The 25,604-nt window shown below is 42.5% G+C and overlaps 1 protein-coding gene across 4 annotated transcripts in view; it reads right to left on the reverse strand.

Annotated features, from left to right (window-relative positions):
* Positions 1-25,604, reverse strand: part of CUL1 (cullin 1) — a 93,003-nt gene that overhangs the window by 7,880 nt on the left and 59,519 nt on the right. For all 4 annotated transcript variants that reach the window (XM_038559272.1, XM_038559271.1, XM_038559269.1 and 1 more), the window contains 8 exons: positions 24,812-24,975; positions 21,166-21,328; positions 19,782-19,912; positions 5,551-5,658; positions 5,364-5,470; positions 2,810-2,858; positions 2,315-2,446; positions 995-1,112 (listed from right to left, as the gene is read on the reverse strand). In XM_038559272.1, coding sequence (XP_038415200.1) covers positions 995-1,112; positions 2,315-2,446; positions 2,810-2,858; positions 5,364-5,470; positions 5,551-5,658; positions 19,782-19,912; positions 21,166-21,328; positions 24,812-24,975 — 972 coding nt within the window. The remainder of the gene's footprint in view (positions 1-994; positions 1,113-2,314; positions 2,447-2,809; positions 2,859-5,363; positions 5,471-5,550; positions 5,659-19,781; positions 19,913-21,165; positions 21,329-24,811; positions 24,976-25,604) is intronic.

The raw sequence follows: 25,604 nt of genomic DNA on the forward strand, positions 1-25,604 counted from the left end.
CCATATTTCAGTGAGACTGTTTCACTCAAGTACAATTAGTAAAAGGTGGAAAGAGCCAGAAACTCTTTTTCTACAGAGAGAGGCAGTCTTTCATTTCACTTGTAGCTCAGACTGAGGACACCATAGGGCCGCTCTGCTTGGGTCCACTGAGGCCCCCGAGCTCGCCCAGCACGGCTGGCACCGGGGCCCAAACTCAGGAAACAGAAGCCTCAAGCGCCAGCGGCTCACTCCAGGGTGTTCTGTGCAGCACGCACAACTGCAAACACACACACACACACACACCCACTACGTATGATACCTAACCTGTAAATTGTAACAACAACTGCATCATCACATAGCTAAGGAATCCACTGGCATCCCTGCCACATTTAACAGTGGAATGGCTCTTCAGTTTCGGGGAAAGGTAAAATTCCCATTTTTTGCTTAAAAAGACAATACTACCATATGATGATGTCAGCATCACCTGCCGGGTGCCACCCCGCGGACCTGACAACAAGAGCGTGGCCTGGCGCCCAGTAGGGCCTCATCCCCATGCCAACCTGGAGCCGAAATCTCAGGTTAGTCTGACTCTGTGATCCACACAGCCATCTGCAACTCTTTCTCATAATTAATAAATAAATAAATAAATAAATAAATAAATAAATAAAATAGAGAGAGAGAGAGAGAGAGAGAAAGCTAGAATGGATCCACACTAAGGTTAAAGAAATTTACTAAATATTAAACTGTGTGGAGCCCGGAGCTGGTAGCTGCCCAGGGTGGGATGGCCATGCCGCTGGGGCCCCTGGGAAAGGCTGACATGCTCTGTGCCTGCCATCTCCTAACGACACACAGGAGTCAGGAGGATCCCGGGCTTCCTGTTTGCCTGTCCCGGAATTTCTGATATGCACTGACCACCCTTAGTATTTTGTCATCTCTCTCGTTTGCCACAAAGGACATGAACTTCTCTGAGAACACTGCCCGTAAAAGCAGCTTACACACGCTCGTGGATACTCACAGTCTAGCGGTTCTGAATTCGTCAGGTGCTTTTTGAATTGCTCATTCAAATCTTTGCTCACGCCAATGTCTTGAAACATCCGCTGAAGTTTAGAGGTATATTCAAAACCACAAGCTTGCTGAAATGAACCCAGATAACCATCTTATTAATTTCTACAGAAATAGAAGTGTATACAAGGAAATCTGATGGAAGTCATACAACTGTACGAGAGCTACTAAGCTAGGAGTAACACTGAACCACATCTCACGGGGTCAATATGTACAGATTCAAATTAATACACTGCCCAAAATATAGCCATAGCCAAGCAGTTAAGTCTTTTTCACCCAGTAACTTTCATTTGAGCATCTAGGAGCAAGGATGTCTAACAGAACACACAGATGACCTATTTTATGTCTCTATTCCACTACTGGGGGGCTGAACTCTGTGTCCCCCAAACTCCTATGCTGAAGCCCTAACCCCCAGCGTGATGGTATTGGGAGGTAGGGTCTTGGAGAAATGATTGCCAGATGCAGTCATGAGGACAGAGCCCTCCTGATGGGATTAGGGTCCTTGTAAAAAGAGGCCAGAGTCTGCTCTTGCTCCTCGCCACATTGGAGCACAGCGAGGAGGCGGCTGTCACCATGGTGGGAAGAGAGTCCTCACCAGAAAGCGAATCAGCCAGCATCTGGATCTTGGACTTCCAGCCTTCAGAACTGGGAGAATAAATTTTTAGTGTTAAAGCCCCCAGTCCATGGTGTTTTGTTACGGCAGTTTGAGCAGAATAATATACCCACATAACTAATTTCAGTCGAAGTGAAATAGGTCTAAGACACATCACAGCACTCAACAGGTTAGCAGGCACAAGCTCAGCGCAGAGGTGGCTGGATAATGAAATAACTGCTCAACGATCAAGTAAAACGCTGTCTTCCTGCAGGTACAATCGCAGACAGTGAACTAAACCCAGAGCAAAACAAACACAAACCAACTCAAAGCCAACCACATGCAGGTGGGCTGAGCCACCCTGAGTGGTTCTGGTGTGTGAAGACAGAGTGGGGACGAATGTGCGGAGTAGGAGATGCTGCGGTGGTGAGCACGGCACAGCCGGGTCTGACGGGACAGGAGGCCCCTCCAAGAGCAGCATGGATGGGTTGGCAAAGCATGTGAAACAGGGAGGGGAGGCCTGACCGGTCACAACCCCCCTGTAGCGGAGCAGCGGGGCTCATTCCATACAAACTCTTTGTTACCTAGACTAGCGACTCTGCCCACTGACAACCTGCAACAGCTAAGATCTTTCACGATGACTTAAAAACTGGATTTTTCTCAGGACATGATCAAATTTACCTTTAATTTTGAGATCATGCTCGCCTCGGCATCATCACTGGCACTGTTCTGATGTACGAGTCTTTTGGCCAGCATCTTTGCGTAGAATTTCTGAAACACGTCTTTATCCTCTATATACTTGAAGACCACCATCTAGTGAAGTCACCAAGAGAGCAGATTTAATGCACTAAACACACGCCGGCAGCCGACACAGGTGCTTTATTTTGACTGGCCTGTGTGCCAACGTTTACAGTGGTAAAAAAAAAATACCATCCACAGTCTTGAAATATTTTCATCAACCCCTTTAATCATATTAAGTTGGTCTAGACTTAGTACTAATGAGGAAAGTACGAGTGCTAAAATTAATGACTCAATTTAGGGAGTAAAACCATAGATATGAAGTAAAATAAATGATCCTATTAATTTTCACATTTCAGATGCCCTATACAAGTAACCTTAAAACTTGGGAGATAAACTGCTACTGGAAACCAGAGTGATTAGTAAGAAGCGCCTTACCACTTGGTTGAGCGTGTCTTCTAGCTCTGCTTCTTCTGGATTCTTGGAACTGGAAAAAAAAAAAAGGTATACTGTTTTCAAACAAATCAGTAAACATTTACTCAGCAAGTACCACTGAGCCAAACTTTTCTCACCTATGGCAACGTGGCAATCTTACACTGAAACTATCACGGAAGAACATGTTTACGAAATAATCGTTTTGGACATGCAAGATGAAAATCAACAGAGGATACTTATTAAAGTCTGCCCTGAACATTCAAGCTTTCCTTTCGTTTCTGAAAGGAAATCTACCTAAACACAAAATAAAGGAACTTTACTTTGCCAACTGCTTCCTATAATATGCTTTAATTTAACTCTGAAAAAACCAAAAGCACATGTAGATTTCTAATGGCCTAAGCATTAAAGAAAACAAAACTGTTTAAAGCCACTAAAGCACTGCCTTCCTCTGTGGTTCTATGTAACAGAGGGCTGCCCTTAACAACTAATTCTTTCTCTTTTATGAACAAGTATTAACTGAAAGGTGACTCTAGGGTAAATGAAATTTTTAAGGTTTTATGAGTCCTTCATAGATAAGATCCCCATAAGTTCACATGAAATGATCCAGCTCATGATCCAGCACATGAAATGACCAAACAAGCTCTGGAAAGGTATTTCTAAGAAAATCCAGTCCTAGTCCTCACACAGGTAGCCCAGGGTGGTTTTTCTCTCTGGAAGAGTTTTCTTTCTTAGCTCCACTCACTAGTGCGTGCTCACTGAAGCAACCCTAGCATGTGTCTGCCATTCTGTCTGCTTTGGCAGCATTAACTAAGAAACAACACACCAAGAGACTTGGTGAGGGCCTCTTGTGAAAAGGCAACGTATAAAAAGGATAATAAGTTTTTTGCCAAACTGAAGGTCTGCTAAAGCATGTTATTAAAATATTGAAAAAAAAAAAAATAAAATAAAATATTGAGAATTTTCATATAATCTAGCCTAAAAAAAAATGAAATCAGGTCAGAGGAGGCATTCCACTTTAAAGTCCATTTTTATTCTCGAAGGACTACAAGAAAAGATCGGACTAGAACGGCTGAATTATACACTGACCAGACTTGCAATAAATAGAAAACCACCCCCAAATACCCCATTTTCACCAGCCTTGGGGACATGGCTTTCTGGCAAAGTCAGAGAGACAGCTAGTGACATTATCAAACGTTTTCCCACGTCTGCCAGGAAGACCACATATACTTCCGTTAATATAGTAAATTACGTTAAATTTGCTACCACCAAGCCATCCCTACATTCCTAGGACACTATACTATGTTCTGGAGAATTATTCTTTAGTTCTCTAATAAATTTAGTCTGCTAACACTTTACTTAGGATTTCCCCAACTCTGTTCTGGGACTTGTTTCCAGTGTTTTTCTTGGTACATGTAGGTATCCTCAGTGTTTTCTGCAGTGGGGTTAGGTGAGCCTTTAAGAGATGTTTATTCATCTCAAAACCAGGACAACATGGGGGCATGGGAAATGACTGCGTTTGTTGATGGATTGCTGGAAAACTGAAACAGAAGCTGAGAATACCCAAATACACACAACCTGGAACCCTAGAAGCACAACGCAGAGGAGAGAGCCACAGGAGATCATGGGGCCTCTAGCTCTTAATAGACACACACACACAGAGGAGGAGGAACAGGTGAGAAACATGATGGTTTAAAAAAAAAAAAAAAAAAAAAAAAAAAAGAATACGGGGGCAGCCCAGGTAGCTCAGCAGTTTAGCACCGCCTTCAGCCCAGGGCTTGATCCTGGAGACCCGGGATCAAGTCCCACATCGGGCTCCCTGCATGGAGCCTGCTTCTCCCTCTGCCTGTGTCTCTGCCTCTCTCTCTCTCTCTCTCTGTCTCTCATGAATAAATAAATAAAATCTTTAAAAAAATAAAAATAAATAAAGAATACGAAGGGCGCCTGGCTAGCTCAGCTGGTGTAGGGAGCGACTCGATCTCAGGGTTGTGAGCTCAAGCCCCAATCTTTAAAAATATATAAATGTAAATATACACATACACAAAGAATACGAAACAGCAGTAAAACGAATTGATCACATGAAGATAAATGTTAAAAGTGCACACGATAATTCAAATGCCAGAGTGCACAGAAAGTCTTGTTTCAGAAAACAGCCAGTGGGAGCTCCCACAGGAGATCTTCCCTGGCATCATGACCGAGGCTCACAGAACATCCGCAGGGAGTACAAGAAGGACACTTACTCCTTCCTTCCTTGCCACCCTCGTAACCACTGCTTGACCAACCTGTGAACTTCATTTAGCTAAATAAATTCTATAATTCTCAAAGCCCACAGTAACATTAAAAAAAAACAAAAACCCACAATAAAAACCCACTAGAATTTATAACATGAAGTATCTTTTAAGGAGACAAAGAAGATGTATTTGGTTTAAAGTGTTTTCTCAAAAGGTACAAAGATGACAATCTAAAATATGTAAAATATAACAGGAAGTTAGTTCTCATATATAAGCAGAGACTTTAAATAGATTTACTAACAAAAAAATCCCTACAAAGTCACTAATACCTTTTCTTCAACAAGGAGTCACAGTATCGAGCCAGCAACTCAGGGGATTTACTGGACGATTGGGCCATTTTGGTAACTGCATTGTTGTTAATGAAGCGACCGCAGGCCTGTGGGACATACAAAACACAGTCAGAGAACATGTGGGCCCCCCCCCACGCTGCAGCAAAGACGCTGTGCTCGCACCCACCTTGTCAAGTGCGGCCACGAAACCAGCATCGTTGTTGAATGCCGACATTACCAGGGCATTGTATTTTTTATGAACATCCAACACTGTCTGTACATACATCTTGGGGTCCTTGGGAGGGGAAAAACAGATAAAAGTTTGTTACTGGGGATTAAATGATATATTCATGTGTTACTATAAAACATTCTGAAAGGTTCAGAAATTTCTTCAAAGATGCTGACACAGAAGATCAAGAAATAGCTTTGGTTCCATCATCAAAGCACATAGGATACTTTGCTTATATACATAATAAAATAAATTCTCTGTGCTTGAAATTAAGTACTGATTTCCAGCTTATATAAAAAAGAGTGATTCTTTAAATTATTTGAAAAATCAAAGGACTGCAGGAAACACAATTTTTTTAAGTGACAGTTTGCTTGGCCCATTTTTTCTGAAAAATTCAAATTTTAGGCTTCGCTGGAAAAACCAATCAGCTAGCATGATCAGTAATCAGCTGGATACTTAGAGTTTAGGGGGGCAGGTGATGTAAGAACAGTGTAAGATTGGGGTGCCTAAGTGGCTTAGTAAATTAAGTGTCTGCCTTCAGCTTAGGTCATGATCTCAGGGTCCTGGGATCGAATCTCATGTGAGGCTCCCTGCTCAGCAGGGAGTCTGCTTGTCCCTCTCCTTCTGCCCCTCCCCTCGTGTGCTCTCTAATAAATACAATCTTAGAAAAAGAAAAAGAAAGAATAGGGTAAGATCAAGGTCCGAGGAAGTACGCAAGGGTGTAAGTGGGTCGGGCAAGGCCGAGAGGTCTGACTCGCACACCTGACTGCGTTGCAAGACTGGATGGGACAGGCCAGGGCCAGGGAGACAGGCAGAGCACTGGAGGACTCGGCAGGATGGGCAATTAGGAGCTCTGGACAAAGAAACAACATAATGGGAATACAATGCCCAGATCAGCACAGGAGAAACTCTGGCAAGGATGCACAAGGAAGACAGGAAGGACCAGGAGGGTAGGGAGTCAAGGGAGACAGGCCTGAATGATAAAAACAGAGTGGCTGTCGCTGGGAACTCACCACACACCCGTGGTGTGAGGATCCATACAAGGACTGTCACCACCACACTGTGATATGAGGTTGGTGCTATCTGGATTCTTGCTCAACAGGCGAAGAAACTAAGTCATTTGGGCATCTGGCCAAGGGCTTCAGTGATGGCTGTCAGGCTTGACCCCAAGCAGCCTAACTCCCAAGCCAACATCTCCTCCACAGCTCTGAGAAGGGAAAAGGCCCAGATGACAGGACCAGTCCACAGCTGCAGCAGCATGGACAGATGTCACGTGCCAGAACAACGCCAGCAGCTGGCCCCTTCACAAGCAGGAGGCATGAGCGTGGGGGCCTCACATGGCTGCCAAGAGTCTGTATATTTCTCCCCCCCCCCTTTTTTTTTTAAAGATTTTATTTACTTGACAGAGAGTGAGAGAGCACAAGTAGGGGGAGTGGCAGGCAGAGTGAGAAGGAGAAGCAGACTCCCCACAGAGCAGGGAGCCTGATGTGGGGCTCGATCCCAGGACCCTGGGATCATGACCTGAGCCAAAGCAGATGCTCAACCACTGAGCCACCCAGGTGCCTCTGCAAATTTCTGACAGATATTAATACTCAGGTTTCAGGAATGAAAAACATAATTCCCCAAATTCTAATCGTTCTGCATCTTACAATACTTTGAACTGTTTTCCTGTGATAGGGCTATACTAAGAGTTACGAAGATTTTCTGTTAAAAAAATATAAAAATGCCAAGTTTATTATTATTACAAATACATTGAACTAGACTATAATTTTAACAGTATGTAAAGCAGTCTTGACCTGATACAGACATTTAATAAGGGAAAATGTTAAGAGGGAACACAAAATGATTGCCAAATAAAAAGTACCTAAAATATTGGAAGCCAATATCACATATATTTAATATCTAAAAATTACCTATCTTCAAGTGTTAAAACACACAGTGTTAACTGCCCAATCAGATATCTTGTTGTTTCATGACAACTATTACAGATGTAAAAAAATTTCTCCCATTTTGCACCGATGGTCTTAATTCACAAGTGCAACCAAAAGCATCTTCCAACTGGCATACATCTTATTTCATAAAACTCATTTAAACTTTTTTTAACAATGAAAACATTGCTTAATCTTAGGTTTGCCACTGAAACTGATATTGCTTTTGCTAATTTGGGTTTTGGATTGCTTTCTGATTTCACATCAAATTATTTCAGGACATTCACATTTTCTTCCCTTTGCAATTAATTCCTCTGTTAAAACTCCAGCCTACAGCAAAGTATCCAGGCACCGGAAAATGCCAGCAAAAATTGTTGGGGAGTATCTGGATAAGGTAACATTCAAGGGGAAGGTCAACAGCATTACACAGAATCACACATCAAAACTGCCAGTTTAAGGACTTATTTTGCTTCCAACACATGTTATTTTGGGGAACACCACTCAAAGGACTTATGTGAAATATATTATGTACATAACCATACTAACATGGATTTTATTTGTAGGAAGGACGCCCTCGGCAGCAGAGAGGGCACACACACAGTTGTAACCTGGCATCAGACCGCACTGCTTCTGCAGCATGTGTGCTCCTTGTGGTTCCCGGAGGCATTCATCCTAACCTTCAATTCTGCGTGAGCGCGCCCCTACCCTCGCCATCAGTGGGTTCTTCGGGGCCAGGAATGTGTCTATACTGTCTATCACGCTTGCGGGAGAATTATGCTTTTCTCTGTTTCCATGATTTCTTGAGCGATATTTCTCAGACTCAGGATTTGGAAAAACATGGATATCCCAAGAAATGGAAGGAAGGAAAGACCAATCAGATGGATCACCCCCAAGGGTGCAGAAGTCATCAGACTCTGATCCCAAGATTCTAGAGACCTAGCCAACAGTCTGGCTGGTGCAAAAGGAGGGGTCTGAACAGACCCCATGATGAAGCAGCAAGTCTTGGAAACCTGAACCTCGAATCTGAGGTCCTGAGAGAAGCCGCTTAGGTACTGGCTAGGGCAGATGAAGGTAGGAGCGCTCGGGGTAACAGAGAGAAGAGCAGGTGTTTCACAGGGTTATAAACATGACCGAGGTGAGGAGAGACGAGAGATCGGCTAGAACAAATGCATGTTTTTCATTAAACTTGTAAATTTTTGGTGTTTAAGAAAATGAACGGAGTAATAACTGTTTTGATTCATGACCATCTGCTCTATTCAACAGTATGCAGGGCTTTCTGCTAAGAAACACGACACTTGTCAGGGCTTGTCCCTGGCAGCTATCATCCACCCTGATGTGGTTTCACTTGTCTTTACTCTGCCAGCGACAGGCATATTTATTTCTAGCCCAGACCAGACTTCCCCACTCAGCTCACACGACCTGCCCTTGGCTGTGCCATGGGATTCCCAAACTCTGTCCATCAGAGAGGCCCCGGTCTCCTCCCTGAACCTGCTTCTCTTCCAGAGCTTGCTTTTTCCATTTCCCTTTTTCTAGGGTTTTACTGTAGAAAAATTCAAATCTCTGCAAAATTACAAGGAATGGTAAAACCTACTCCGTGAACCCATGATCCAGGGTCAACAATGATTGAGCACAAACACCTGGCCCCCCAAAGTCTAAAGCACCAAATTTCTTCTCCTCCCCACCCCCAGCCTCACCAACCCATGCGGTTTCCTGTCTAGCCACCCAAACAGACCTGACCCAACACTCACGCTCTACCTCCTTTTAATCTATTTTCTACACTGGTACAGTCTTTAAAAAGAAAAAAAAAAATCTGGGCAGCCCTGGTGGCGCAGCAGTTTAGCGCCGCCTGTGGCCCACGGCGTGATCCTGGAGGCCCTGGGATTGAGTCCCACATCGGGTTCCCTGCACGGAGCCTGCTTCTCCTTCTGCCTGTGTCTCTGCCTCTCACTCTTGCTCTGTATCTCTCAAGAGTAAATAAAATAAAATCTTAAAAAAAAAAAAAATCTGATTGTATCAATTTTGTGTCTGTTACAACCATTACCTGGTTTCCTCTTGCCCTTAGGACTAAGGCAGTATCATTAATGTGGCTTTTGAGGTTTCCTGGCCTGGCCAGCCGGCATGGCTACCCTTTCAGTTTTACTCTGTGCCATTTTCTTTGTCAAGTCATAATAGGTTTCTTGGTTCTTGCACTGGGTCATGTTTATACTCACTGAGGGGCTTTGTCTAAGACCCCCCTGCCTAGTTAGCTTCAACTCCTCTACTGGTCTCAAGTATTTTCTCAGGGAAGCTCCCTGAACTGGCAGGACAGGGCGGGCCTCCTGTTACATACATACAACGCCCAAACCCCCACTGGAATGCTAACCATACTTGTGAGGTGTTGCTACTGGCAGCCTCTCCTGCCAGGTATGAGCTCGGGGAGGCCTGCCAGGACCACATCCACCTTGCTTATAAGCACAGGGTAGAGGCGTTCACCAGATACTTCTTGAATGGACAGAGATCAGAAATGCTGATAATCATGACTGAAATATTACCTTTTATTCCATACATTTCCACTAAAAAAAAAAAAAAAAAAAAGGATCAATTTCACAAAAAGAAAAAAATGTACTTAGGAGCCTCACATAACTTCTACCTTATCTTATCCTATCTTCCTTAAAACCGTATAGCACATGTGTCAGATGAAGAGGTCTGGGGAGTTGGTGTGTATTAGGGTTTCTCAGGATCACTTGTGGTCCTGATGTTGTAATATGGCCCAAAGCGGCACACTGGGGTGTGACAGGCTCAAGGGGCCACCCTCACCATTTCATGTACATCAGCTGGTGCTCTCTAAGCCAGCACCTGATATGACCTGTCCTTGGAAACCCGTGATTCACCTAGACTGCCTGTTAGGCACACATGGCACCCACATTTCTTATCCAGCCGGGAGGAAGGCAGCAGGTCCATTACAGAAGCTTTGAGAGAGGCCTCTGAGGAGGGTCAGTCACCGTCACACAGCACCCACAGGATGGGCGGGGCCTTGCTCGACACTGTCCACAACCTTAAATGCAATTATTTGGGGGCAGAGTGATTCTTCCCCAGAAGCATTAGCACTTGGTCCTTGGAGCCACATTCTCACCACATGCAACACAGAGAGAAGCAGAAGTTTCAGGAAAGAACAATCCCAGACCAGCAGCCAGAGAGAAAGGCAGGTAAAAGTCTGTGGGCACCAGGACTGCCCACTCAGACAACTGGCCGTGGAAGGTTTGAACCCGAGCCTGGCCTTTTCCCAGCCTCCTCAGGCTTCTGACGTGCTCCCTCCTCAACCAGTCTGTGCGCACTCAGGAAGTAAAATTAATTTTTGTCTTTAATAATAGGCAAAACCCAAACCAAACAAAAACACAAAGCCACTGGAGACAAGCAAACAGAGAGGCCTCACGCACCAACCAGTGATGTGACAATCTTTGTTCTATGCCACCATCTCACTCCTTCTGATAAGCAGAAATCGCCAGTTTTTCTGACTGCGGTTTAAAGTTGAAAATGCCGAGACAAAAAAAAAAACCTACCAATGTAACCAGTGCTCTGTATTCTCATTACTATAACCTCTGTCCACCTGTTACTTCTGCTTCAATCCTATGTACTTATCTTGCAATCATGGCTCTGAGTCTCAGACTGTAAATAACTCATCTTTAATCATTACCTTCGGATCTGATAAACTTCTATGAATGCCTGGTCCCAGTTACGTAACTGGGTGGGCTTCCATCACCGGCCCCGGGCCTCGTGCCAGCCTGGTTACCTCCCTCGTCCTGACTCACACTTTTACTTCCCTTAGATCTGAGGGGAGGCTGGAGTCCCTGCCTGCAGCCCTTCCATATGTGCTCACTACTGAGGCTCCAAGTTGGCAAGATTCAGGCACAGAGCAATGAGAGGTGAAAATATTAAAATTTGAAAGTGGAACTAAGATGGGCTTGCCAGGAAAAACTGTGACTCCCCTAAGAGAGAGAATGATGCTGCAGAAAGTAACACATCAGTTTAGAAACAAAAGCACTGCATCCAGGAATGAAGTGGGTGGGTAGGTGGTTGAGAGGTCATGGGTGGTCTTGAACTCATCTGAAGACAAGCAGGGGCCATTCAGGACTTCAAAATACACAGCAAAGATTAAACCAAAACGTAGTTTGACATGGGATATAAACTCAGATCCGGTGAGTGAGGGGCTTCCGTAACTGGTTTGCTCATGGGAAGATTACAGCTGTGCCCACAGTTGAAAGAAAAAAGGGTGTATTCTGGATATCAAATTCAAACAGTGAGTCTTCTCACAGCCGGGTCATCCTAAACTGGAAATGAATACCTGTATGATTTGTCTTTTAAAGAAAACGCTAATTCTTTCCAGCCCATGGCAAGACAGAAAATAGATTCATGAATTCAGCTGTAGGCTTTCAGAACCAATTTCCATTATCAGCACATATCAGTTCTCTGTGTAATTAAATTTGTCAGTTTGACTTACTGGATAAAACTGCCTCCTCCTTCTCCTCTCCCACATCGACTACATCAGAACTGGCACATTTTTTTTTTCCTTTTGCTTTTTAAAAAATGTTTTTATTATGGAAGAATTTAAAACCTAATCAAAATAAAGAGTAGTAAAATCAGCACCCATAATCCATCCCTCAGCTTTTAAGGGATAGCTTGAGGCTGGGGTAGCCCAGGATCTACTCACCCTGCCCTCCTCCAATGTAAAGATTTTAGGGGTGTGTATTCCATCCCTTCTGACCAAAGCAGGCTAGGCTCTTGATGTAAGGGTCCTTGGCCAATTTTATCACTGTGTGGGTAATTTTCTTCTATTACCAGCATCCAAAGAATGGCTGAGTCAGGACCAAGTTATTTAAACATTTTACTCCAAAAGATAAAGGGAATCTTGGCTGGATGAACAAAACCCAAGCCTGCCAGAAGCACCCCACACTGTGTCACTCTGCTCATTCTGGTGCAAGTTCATACAAACAGTTGGGTTCCTGTAATTATTTCTAACTCAACTTCTCAATCCCCAAACAGGGCTTTTCCATAATTCTGGTAAGGTCCTTAGATACACGGTCAGAGCTTTCTGATTTCATTTTGGCCTATATCATTCTCCATTTCAAGTGCTCCCTTTTCATAAGGACAATCATTCCTGGAGCCAGACCCCTGGGTGGCTCCTGAAAATGCTTCCTCCCGTTTCAAGTAGATGATTTTTCTCCCAGCTGCAAATAAGCCTTTACAACTTTGCTCCCCAATCCATCTCTGCAGCCTAACACCCCCACTGTTAGACCAACAGCTCTGCTGGATAGGAAAGGGTCTACAAGCCCACTCTTGCTGGATTACACCTCAGTCCCAGGGAGGCGGAGGTTACTAAATCAACACGGTTTCAAGAGGACTCTACGCTCATCTGTTGCCATTTCTGCCCTGAACACAAGATAGTATTGAAGTGTTGTCTTCTAACCTGATTTATGTTCAATTTTGGAGCCCTCTTTGTAGGGAAGTAAAACAGTACTCAGATTGCTGCAAAATCATGTGCTAATTAAAAATTCAACATGGAACCAACTGCATCATCAAGCATTCATTAGCAAGTACTTCCAAGTCTATACTGACACTTTTCCTGAACCTTATTTTGGTATTTTGCTATAAGCTACCATCAAGCGAAATTATAAAGCCATCCAACGACTTGGTATCACGTTTACTTGTAAGTATAGTGTTGACGACTGTCCACATTACTGGCATTCTCTTTAGGATGGGCCACTGGGGAGAGTATTCTCAGCTCTGAATGCCAATAAAGCTGTTCTTCTGAGTTACAGGCTTATTCCTTATGATCACTAGGAATCCAAGAGCTGACTGTACTTCACGGCACTGACTGCCTTTACCAGCAAGCTCTCTGGTCTGACTGCAAAGGACTGGAGGTGTGTTTGTGACCCATCTCTGACCAGTATACTAGACTCCACTGCATGCATTTTGAGCATTGTCCACCTCTACACTTGGCTTCGTTTGGGTTTCCTATCCTTATTTTGCCACTATCTCTTATATCCCGTTGTCTTTTATGTACTGTGTAGGCAGCCTGAGTCCTGCTGGGGACAAGGAGTACAATTAACATGGAAGTATGCTGACACCCTATTCTGCACCAGGGACTGTGCTAAATTCTGAAGACATGAAGATGGATAAAGCCATTCCTGTAAAAGACACTTTTACAGACATGTAAAATATAAAGTAGTGTGCATGTCATATAAAGAGCCCAACATGCTACTATTTCAAAGGGGTGACCAGCAAAGGCTTGTGGAAGAAACGGCATTTGAGTTGGGGCTGGAAAGAGAGGTAGGTGTTTAACATGTAGGGAAAAGAAATGAAATGTGTCTGGGCAGAGAGAACTAGGAAGGTCCCACAAGGTATAGGAAGGTGAGCAGATGATGGATCCAATGAAGAGAAAGAATGGGCGAAAACATGGGAAAGGAGATTCTGGCCACGCAGCTGACGGCTCTTCCTCTTTCCCATCGTTGTTATGTCACCATTATCAAGGAACGCTTGTTGCACAGGATGCTAGCACTAAAACTATAAAGAGCATAAACTATAATGAGGTGCCAGCTGCCCTCTCCAGGGACTGCAATCCACGGCAGTGACAGGAAACACAGAAGTGATGCACAGATACAGAGTGGCACAGGAGATTTTTATAGATGCCACAGGGGCATAGGATGGGGGGACACTCACTTAGGGCTTGAAGAGATAGTGAAGAGTTTTTTGTTTTTGCTTTTTGTTTTTGTTTTAAGAAAGGAGGATCTGAGCTGGTCTTAGAAGCAGGACAAAGCAAGCAGAAAGCAAGGAAGATTGTGTTACGGGCGGAGGGAACAGCCTGAATATAAATAAATGATATGGCAGGGAAGACAAAGTTCAAGAGAACAGGGGTAAATCAGGAGAGGATTTTGATTTAACATATCTAGGTATACATATCTACAATATATTGTAGATTTAATATACTATAATAGAAAAGAGGTTTTATTTTGCTTTGTTTAAAAAAAGGATAAGGAATGTGGAGTAAAACTGTCAAAGCGTTCAGTGGTACTTCTGAAAGACTGGAGTGCCAAGCACCGTGAGGGATGAATAGGAAAGGACAGTGGGAGGACCACGTGGAGAATGAAGTCATGGTGCCTGCATGAACATGGTGGCGCTGGGCCTGTAGAGAGAACACTTGGAGGGGTAGGGAAGGGGCATGTCCACACCCTACCGACTCACCCAAGAGGACAGAGCAGGGGCAGGGCTGGCAGGCAGGCAGCCCTTACTGGTTCGAGAGGACGCGGAGGCCATGCCCAGGCTCAGTGGGAAATCACACCACTTTAGGTTGTGAATGTTGTCACCGGCAAAGGAGGAGGGCAAGGTGGCATATCCTATAGAGCTGCTACCCTACCCCGACCCCTGTGCTAAGGAACGGAGGAAGGAGAATGTGAGTTGAAAAATGACCCTATAGGGCCCCTGGGTGGCTCAGTGGTTGAGCGTCTGCCCTTGGCTCAGGTTGTGATCCTGGGGTCCTGGGGTCCTGGGATCGAGTCCCGCATTGGGCTCCTCACTGGGAGCCTGCATCTCCCTCTGTCTCTCTGCTTCTTTCTCGGTGTGACTCATGGATAAATAAATAAAATCTTAAGAAAATAAAAAAACAAAAAAACAAAAATGAACTTGTAATACAGTGACTAGGCAGATGAAGTCATCTGGACATGAAGACAAAGGTGAGACATTTCCATTAGGGATTCCTGCCATCAATCCCATCACAAGAACGCCACAAATGCTTGTTGAATGAATGAAAATAATGATTTCAATTTTATCTGCAATGTTTGTTGGCCCTCTGATTTGCAATACCACCCAGCATCCTTCAGCCAGCTGCTTTGGCAGATAAATAACCTGAGAACCCAGCACAGGGCAAGCCACACTGTGGGTTTCAATCTCTTCGAAGAACACTTGACAGTGTGGGCTCTGCTTTCAAGATGTTCCCTAAGACCCAAGTGGACAGGGTCCTCCTATATTTAATACAGAGTATTTTTCTAGTTACTATACTACAAAGACTGAACACATCTGGAGTGCTTTGGTCCATCTATGTAAGCACACAGGGTCTTTCAAAAATTTATTTTTTAAAGATTTAAAAAAGATTTGAATTATTTATTTGACAGACAGTGGGAGAGCACCAGCAGGGGGAGCAGCAGAGGGAGAGGGAGAAGCAGGCTCCCCGCTGAGCAGGCAGCCTGATGTGGGATGCAGGGCTCCATTTCAGGAACCTGGGATCGTGACCTAACCAAAGGCAGACACTTAAGAGATTGAGCCATCCAGGGGCCCTTCAAATTTTTGACTTTGGTTTTAGTGCCACGTCAGTGTGCTTGCTAATCCATGCTGCCCCATTCTTTTCGCTTCAGAAGCCACCCATGGGAAACTTGCCTATAAAACAACTCGTCTATTTAAAATTATTTGTCGGTTGTTCGGTCTAAACCAGTTTTAAATCCCATCCTTGAATATTTTTTGTGTGTATAAGGTTCCCAAAGTCCTACTGATACCCCAACGTAACAGGTTACTTATCCTGCCTTTGTTATGCATGAATCGGCACGCTGGCTAAGCATCCATGTCCCTCAATCATGAGGACCTATGAAGGCTGGAGAGAACTCTTCCAGATGCACTGGAATCCTGCCTGGTGGGTACGATGGACTCACACTGGTCAGCTTCAGCCACGCAGGCTGACACTCTCTGTATGCTGAGGAGCCCGGGCCCGACTGCCTTCCCGAGGGCTCACTGGCCTGGCTGTCAGGCAGGTGCGAGCAGCGGCACATCTAAAAACAGCACGTGTTAAGGGCTCTCAGGGACACCTCGCAAGGACTGCCAGTTCTTGCTTAGGTAAAGAGGGAGATTCTCCTTGTGCAAGGGATTCAGGAACAGCCTTTAATTTTAAAAATCTGTTTTTAACTATGAAAAAAACCTCTCAGGTAGGAAAACTCTCAGGCAGGCTTTGAAAGTTTCAGTGCATAAAATATTATTTTAAATCACATTACAAATTCAAAACCTATAATAATTTCAGTCTAGGCTCAACTAATCAGTAGTAAATCTAGTTTTCTTTTCTTTTTTCTTTTTTTTTAAGTCTAGTTTTCTAATCGATACCTTTTCATGGCCAGTTAAAGCAGAAGTCCAGCTTCTAAGTAAAATCATTTCTCTATTTGTGAGAACTTCATCTGTTTTGTTTGGTATAAACAGAATTATAGGACTAGATAAAAAATATTTTAGCCCTTAAAAACTCATTTAAGCAGTGCCTTCTATGACATTTAATATGCTCACCGTAAATTATTTTCATATACTATGATTCGATTCAATTCGGCAAAAATTTTCAAACTTTAATAATGGTCTTCTCAAAGTAATTAAATCCCACTTAAAATTATGTATAATGATTATAATTTTTTAAAAAATTAATACAAAGTCGCTTCCCTCTGCTGCTTTTCCTGCAGCACAAGTGGGAATTGGAAAACTATCACGATTTGGGTTACAATATATCTTTTGTATTTACCACATTTGTGATAAAAATACCTACTTACAAGTATTTATGTTTTAGGTAGCTATATTTATTCTTTCTTAGAGTAAGTATTTAAGCACCTACTGTGTGCCAGGCTAAGTACTGGGCACACCTGCCCTCTCTTGAGCGTCTTCAAGTTTTGTGGGCTTTCCCATCACTGGATAGAACCCAGGCCACAATGGCTGTGTAAGAAACTCATGCATCACTGCAAACTATGAGTCAACTGAAATTTTAGAAATAAAAGAATGAGACGGAAATTCAGGGAAAACTTACAGAAACAGTGGAAGTATAATATATGCTTTCCCAAAGAAACATTTTTCTTCACAAGAACAGCTTAGAAAACCAGTTTCACAAGTTCAATATAAAAATAGTTCATATGGAAATAATGTTATTTTATGATCAATAATAACATGTTATTTTATGTATTAAAAAAATAGCTGACTTTTGAAAGTTAAGGCAGATGCCATACAAGTTTATTAAGCTATACAGATTACTCTTCAAGAGGGAGAGCCTTATTTCTGTTTTTAAATTCATGGGAATCACTGGTTTACATCTAAGTAATTAAAGGATTATTTAAATGTTTAATTTCCGGGGCACCTGGGTGGCTCAGTGGTTGAGTGCCTGTCTTTGGCTCAGGACATGATCCCAGGGTCCTGGAACTGAGTCTCACATTGGGCTCCTTGTGAGGAAACTGCTTCTCCCTCTGCCTGTGTCTCTGTCTCTCTTATGAATTAAAAAAAAAAAGGAATAATAAAAAATTTAATTACCAGTAAAAAAAGAACTGCTGGTAAATATGGTCTATTTGTGCTGCTTATTGTTGACAGATGAAGGTTTCAGGTATAAAAAAATAATTTTATTTAGAAACTAAACTTGGTTTAACTGCCCGTGAAAAAAGTAAATGTCAGATTTAAGATTCACCAACCCAGTCAAAGTCAGATTTAAATTCACCAAGTCAGGTGATCATATCAAACAGAAAGAGAAAGCCATAGTACTTGAGAATTATAGCATGATTACTTCTCCATTTAGGACCTGACTTTGGTTTGGAAAAGATGGACATTAGAAGTAACACCCCATCATCCTATGAAAATAATCTGAGTGCATTTATCTAGACCACGAGCCCCCCCCCCCCCCCCCCCACACACACACAAGGACGCCTCCTAGCACAGAGAACATACACAACTGGTCACCTAAAAAAGCAAACTGCTTCATGTAGCTACTACTCCAACCCATGTCTGATGAAATAACAGACTCACCACTTCACTCATTTCAAGGAACACAAGTTATTTACTTGGCTCTGCTGCTCATGTGGCTAAACTGGGTTTTGAATTAACTAGTGTGAAAACACCTTACATTATTGCTCAAGACTGGCCCTTCCTAAATGACATGTGTGTGCAAGCGTGAGCATGTCAGGCCCTTTGGAAAGGAACATTTAGTTTGGAAATAAAAAAAGCCATCCAGATGTAAGGATGATTTTTAAATGAGTTTTTAAAATTAAAACTGCCATCACTGCTGAGCACTCAGCACTTAATGCACCAGATTTAATAAGCACTTTACATGTACTACTTGTTCATAAAAACTCCATTATTCTATTAAAAAAAAAAAAACCCAATTGACACAGATGGAAAAACAAGTTAGCAGGAGGGTCACACAGGTGGAGCAAGGATTTGAACCCAGACTGACTGTCAAGGGGCCACACTCAATCGTGCCTCAGTTACAACAGCTCCACACCTCCACCACCATGTGTCCCCGCACTGGGGACTTCACACAGTAGCTTATACTGAAACCTGGACACCTCTTTCACAATGGCCACTACTAAGCCAGATCTCTTCCATCTGAATGTGTAAAGTTAATTATTTTATCAATCTGAAGGAGGGGTTTATATCCACCTGGTTAATAATTCACAGTTGTGTCAAAAGGGAAGCAGCAAGCCATTAAAGGGAATCTTCCAAAGTTAACAGAGAAATGAAGATTTTAAAAGATGTATTAAAGACAGTATTGTAAAAAAAAAAAATACAGTACTGTCAAAAATAACTAACATTAAACACAATAAAATCAGAGACTAAAATGTTTTCTGATTTAGATGTAAGAACCAACCATGTTCTAGAAGCTTTTCCTTATTCTCCCAAACACTATTAAAATTAAAATGCCAACAGGGACAAAACCAAGGACAACTTACCCATCTTTTAGGAACACGAGGTACTCCCTATGAGAAATTATCACCTGAAATTACACTAGTAGGAACATTCCATATGCCTCCTGGCGTAGTAGGGTTCATAGGACTACTACACGTTTCAGGGATGATCCAGGGCAAAGAGCCCTGTGACCTTCTGGGGGTGGGGTGGGGGGTGGCAGCAGCAGGGGTCCTCAAAGTCCCCAACAGGTACAGCCTGTGGCCGGTGGGTGATGGAGCCAAGTGTCTAGGAGGCTTTAGTCTATTCATTCTATGGATGAATCTTCTCTTTTCTAGTGTAAGGAATGTAATTGTGAGAAGACATGAAGGGAAAAAAATATCAAGAAATGACATCCGCAATGCCTGAAAGATATCAGAGAAAAGTTCATGGAGGAATTTACTAAACCAAGAGGTTTGTGAACCTTGTTTTAAAAAGCCAAAACAAGGTTCCCTGTGAGAGCTCTAGTGAAAATCTTATCACTTGGATTCATAAATGGAGGCACACATGTCTGCAGTTCCTGTGTGGAAATGGTTAGGCCTGACTGATTTCCAATTACACAGTACTTACATTTAAAGCAGCTTCTCCACATTTTTCAATTGCCGCAAGACCCTGATTATGAATGTGTGTCTCTAGAAGTTTTTTCAATTCTCCTAGGCCATCCTGGATTCTAGATACAAGATTATACATGCGACCCAAATCTGAAAGAAGAAGGTGCCACCATTATACACGGAATAAACTTTACATATCCATTGTACTAAGTATGTATTTATACTGTGATGAAAAATACCTTGAAATAAAACGGTGTTTTCAGATCTAAATAATCAAAAATGTTTTAATTATAGCCAAATATTTTGTCCTTTGTATATGTATATTAAGCTGAAAACAACAATGAAGTTGTCCTATTGTAAAAGTTTATTTTTTCCCTTTAGTATGAGAAACCACCAAAATAACAGAGAAAAAACATCGTTTTATCAGAAAGTGTTTCTGATGCTACCTAAAATTCTCAAGCTTGAGATATTATTTATGTTAGATACATAATAGGCACTCAAATATTTATTTTAAGATTATTTATTTATGAAAGACACAGAGAGAGGCAGAAACACAGGCAGAGCGAGAAACAGGCTCCCTGTAGGGAACCTGACGCAGGACCATGACCTGAGCCGAAGGCAGACTCTCAACCAGAGTCACCCAGGCATCCCTCAAATATTTATTTTAAAAAAATGAATACATTTAAGGAGCATTTATGAATATCCATCTCAACTCTACAAACAAGTGAGTCACAAAAGGGTCCCCAAATTAACTACATGTGTGGCACATGGTTAGTTTATGAAGGACAAAGAAAAAAACTTTTGAACTTCAATCTTTTACTGAGTTCCTAACATGTCCTGGTAAAACCTGAAGGGTAAAAGAAATACTTTTACAAAATACTAGCCTTCACATCTTGAAGAATTTTTAGTTTTTTATTTATTTATGATAGTCACAGAGAGAGAGAGAGAGAGAGAGAGAGAGGTAGAGACACAGGCAGAGGGAGAAGCAGGCTCCATGCACCGGGAGCCCGATGTGGGATTCGATCCCAGGTCTCCAGGATCCGCCGTGGGCCAAAGGCAGGCGCCAAACCGCTGCGCCATCCAGGGATCCCTTGAAGAATTTTCAAAATAAAAATCCTCAAGAAAAAAATCGGGGGTAGTATCATTTCATGCTGAAGTGTATGCAACAAGTTATATTCCCAGTGGAACTGCAAAGATGCTCTCCCTGCCCCCGAAAGTTATACCCAAAACACTCTACAGAGGCCTGAAATCTACACACAAGGTAAATGCACACTCACATGTTAATCTTTCAGAAAGTGATTGATGTTGGTGATATTGTTACCTCTGAGTCTAGAATTTCAAACAATGTCAAAACTGTAGGTCATAATAGACATGCACATGTCCTGAAAGTCTGAGAGGCTCACCTTCATTTTTGTCAGCATCCAACAAGTTCTGGAATTCTGTGTGGAAAATTTCCAAGTGTTTTTCAATGAGCACTTGCTCACACTTCCTTGCTAGTTCATCTTGTGTGCTTTCATGAAGGTAGACCTGGACCCTTCTCTGTTCCTCGAGCAGACGGGCCTCTGCCTGCAGGAATTAATTCAAGCAAACAGTCTGGGTTTGTTTCTAAAAAATTGTTACGTGAAAAATGGCAAATTAAACTCACAAACCTGCTCTAATAAATTAAGAGAAAAGGGAAGGAGTTCTTTGGTTTTGGGTGAACACCAACCATATTTAAGTGGTCAATGATGTGCTCATTTTCTCTATAGTATATTTCTACCTCCAGCTCCTTTGAAATGACTTACCAAGGTCATCACTATGAGCAATTCAAATGCGTTTATGCTACCTTTCTTCCTTCAGATACATGGCACTTCACCTTTTGGGGGAAATATCTGAGAAACCTACGGATCATCTCTCATACACAGATACCATATTTAGAACCCCTACTTCTGGCCGAAAGCTACTGAAGTCAAGGGTCACACAAATATATTCCCTGAGATGACGACCACATGGAAATAGTTATCAGTAATCATACTTTTTAAAAAAAATTTAAAGAAAAACATGGGCTTCTTTTGCCAATCTGGGTATGTGCCTCTGTAACTAGTGGATTTATTAATCTCGAGTTCTTACAATTCCCTTCAAGGAAGAGAGGAAAACAAAGATGTCATAAGAAGGGCAGCAAAATAAATGAAAGTCCATGTATTTTACAAAGCATCACCAGAAATTTTGTAAAGTATCACCAAGGAACCACTAAACTATGGAAGCAAGGACAAAATTTCAATGATAATCTCAAATTATTCAGGTGATCTGAATAAAAAGAAAAGCTATATTTTGTATTATAAAAGTACCAAACTTTGCAAAATGATTTTATTTTTTTTAAAGATAGATAGATAGATTTATTTATTTATTTATTCATTCATTCATTCATTCATTCATGATAGACACAGAGAGAGAGAGAGAGAGAGAGAGAGGCACAGACACAGGCAGAGGGAGAAGCAGGCTCCATGCAGGGAGCCGGACGTGGTACTCGATGCCGGGTCTCCAGGATCACGCCCTGGGCTGAAGGCAGCACTAAACTGCTGAGCCACCCATGCTGCCCTGTATATTTTATTTTTAAAGTGTGTGTGTGTGTGTGTGTGTGTGTGTGAGAGAGAGAGAGAAAGAGAGAAAGAGAGACATCAGTAACCTAGAATAGTCAATAAATCTTTTGTAGCTCACATTAGTTTCAATCACACGAAGACAGTGGGATATGTTAACCCAAATGTGGTTTAGGGTTCATTAATCAAAGCCATCCCTATTGCAGAGAAGCCAAAGAGTCTCAAGTGGTTCCACTAAAATATCCCTAAACATCACAGAAAAGGGAACACAGAGGAGGAATTTGCACATCTAGCTCACGATGGCAGCTAAAAGTAGAATCTTAAAGGTTCATGCTCTATCTCAATATTATTCATGAGTTTTGTATTCTATTTCCTGACAATGTTTTAATTTAAACATAATTTATCCTCAAGTTATTAAATAAATTGTGCCACCTTTTATCCTGTGGTTTTGCATATTCTCAGGCATCTACTGGAGGTTCTGAATGATGTATGCGTGTACTACCAAACACTTATAAAAATTATTACTCCCATTTTATAGATGAAGAAACAGAGGACCAGAAAGGTTAAGGTCAACTTCCCAGTAAATGGTTGAGCAGGGATTTAGAGCTAGACTTGTAGCCCAAGGCTATATGCAAGAGAACAGTTCACATGGTTAGATTCCAGTTTTATGCTTATAGATTCTCTGTATTATGGATTTCCAGAAGGTGACAGAAGCTATGTTTGGTTAAGATCCAACTGGATTTGGGACCAACCGTTAAGCCCTCTAGAAAGGAATCCCTGTAAGAGCATCAGGATGCAGGAAGCAGGGTCACATTGGTTTGGAAACATCCAGACCACTGGACATCTTTGCTCTTCAAGCTGTCTTGGCTGTTCCAGGCCTGATTTAAAAACCAGATTTCCAGGGATCCCTGGGTGGCTCAGTGGTTTAGCAGCCTGCCTTTGGCCCTGGGCATGATCCTGGGGTCCAGGGATTGAGTCCCAACGGGCTCCCTGCATGGAGCCTGCTTCTCCCTCTGCCTGTGTCTCTGCCTCTCTCTCTCTCATGAATAAATAAATAAAATCTAAAATCTTTAAAACAAACAAAAAACCAGATTTCCCTGCTTTGGGGGTGCTCATGGAGCTCTGGCCTCACCAGCACATTTCCTTACACCAGACTACGATTACCTCCCCCAGTGTGGCTGACGCAGATGACGGGAACTCTGAGAGTTCCTTGTGCTGCTCCTGCGATGTGTACCCTGATAGGAGACCCCACTCTTGGTTGGCATGCAGAAAAACTAACTGAACCCACTGACAGACACAGAGAACTACTACTCCTCCAAGTGTAATTCTTCTGAAGAGGTCCATTTTTGTTAGTTTTGAGGAATCAGAAATTTGTTTGTCGAGGACCTTCAGCTTCCAGCTTCTAATCACGATCTATGGGGAGATGCAACCAGAACAGCACACATAAACAGGGTGGGGCGCTATGCGCTTAGAGAGGTTCCCTGTTGCTCCAACTGAGTTGATCTGTTCACTTACTCTGCGTGCTGAGTAAGTGAGCAGATCAACTCAGTTGGGGGGCTCTGTGGTCACTCCCTGTGCTCTCCCAGTGAAGAGAGAATAAAGGGCAAAGCGGAGATCAGGTACCGTTAGCTGGACTCCCAGGAAATCGTGTACCTCTCAGTCAGGGGTCAGCAAACTAAACACTCCGGGCCAAATCCTGCCTGGAGGTAAAATTTCACTGGAACACAGCGACACTCACGTGTTTAGATGTCACCACGGCTGCTTTGTTCATGACAATGGCAGAGCTAAACGGTTGCAACAGAGACCACGTAGAGTGAGCACAAGTCTCAAAATCTGCTACCCGACCCTTTACAGAATGGGTTTGCGGGTTCTGAACTTTGGTCATTCCTCACAGTGGTAAGTCCAGGACACCCATATTCCCAAGGAGAACAAGAAAACAATTACACTAGAACTTTGCCGTAACATACCTAGTACAGAAAAAGATTGATGGTACACAGTTTATGATTAATCCTATATCCTGTAGTTTCAGAAGGACCTGCTTTACTATAAATGTGAGGCTGTACTAGAGATTGTTGGAGAATATTTCAGAAGTGAAAAAACAAGAGCTTAAAGTTTGCAAATCCAGTAATAGGTGTTTCTTAAAAACTTACTTTCTCATTGACACAGGACTGTGGCTCCCATCAGAAACACACAGACACGCTAGGAGAGACAGCTCAGAACACAAAAGTCACATGGCTGTCACAGTTCTGCCCTCAGAGCAGCACAGAGAATACGGAGCCATGGTTATCAGATGAGTTTATAAAAGCTTCTTGGTGCACTGGGTGGAAGCATCTGCACCTGCTATGACATGACAGGACAACAAGGCCTGAGAAGTGACCTGCAAAGAAAGCTGCCTACATGAAAAGGACTCACTCACTGGAGCGGCAGTAACTACTGTAACTTAGTCTACTCTAAGTGCCATATTTAAGCTTACCTTTTTCATATACTCAGTAACTGGGTTCTGCTGCAAGAATTCAGTGCTCTCCCTGGTATAGAATCTCTCCGTGTCAGCCAAAAACTGAGATTCAAAGGACTCTTTGTACACTGTCAGCGTAGGGCCCTTGGCAAATGCATCGTCTTCATTCAGCCCCAATTCCACTAGAAATAAATAGGAACTATATTTCAATTACCCCAGTTTTTGTTACACTTTACACAACATACCTGGGTGTAGCATTCAGTTTATATTTATAAAAGCTAAATGGAAAATGATAAGGCATAGGGTAAATGTGCTATTCACTGGTACTAAAGTACACGGTTTCAATGAGAGAAAAAGACAGAAGATCCAAGACATAGAAGCAAGTAATTCTGACTCATGGCCAGGCATGCTTCAAAGTTATCATGCAGCTTATTTAAAAAACTTTTGTATTTCTAAAAGCTTAAAAATAATACACATGACATTTATTTTTTAATTGAAGTATAACTGACATACAACAGCCTACTGGTTTCAGGGGTACATCACAGTGATCTGGTATTTGTGTACGTTACTAGATGGTCCCCACAGTTAGGTCCTTATCCGTCCCTTAGAGTTAGTACAATATTGCCTACATTCTCTATGCTGCTCCTTACACCCCATGACTTTATACCTAGATGTTTATAGCTTGTAATCCCCTTCATTGATTTTACCTGCTCCCTAAAGAGGGCTAAATTTAAACTTTCAGAGAAAATACGATCCTCCTAAGTTTTTAAAACACTTCGTTTATCGGTTTCTCAACCTCAATTTTTCAAAC

This window comes from Canis lupus, chromosome 16, assembly GCF_011100685.1.
Source record: "Canis lupus familiaris isolate Mischka breed German Shepherd chromosome 16, alternate assembly UU_Cfam_GSD_1.0, whole genome shotgun sequence".
NCBI lineage: Eukaryota > Metazoa > Chordata > Mammalia > Carnivora > Canidae > Canis > Canis lupus.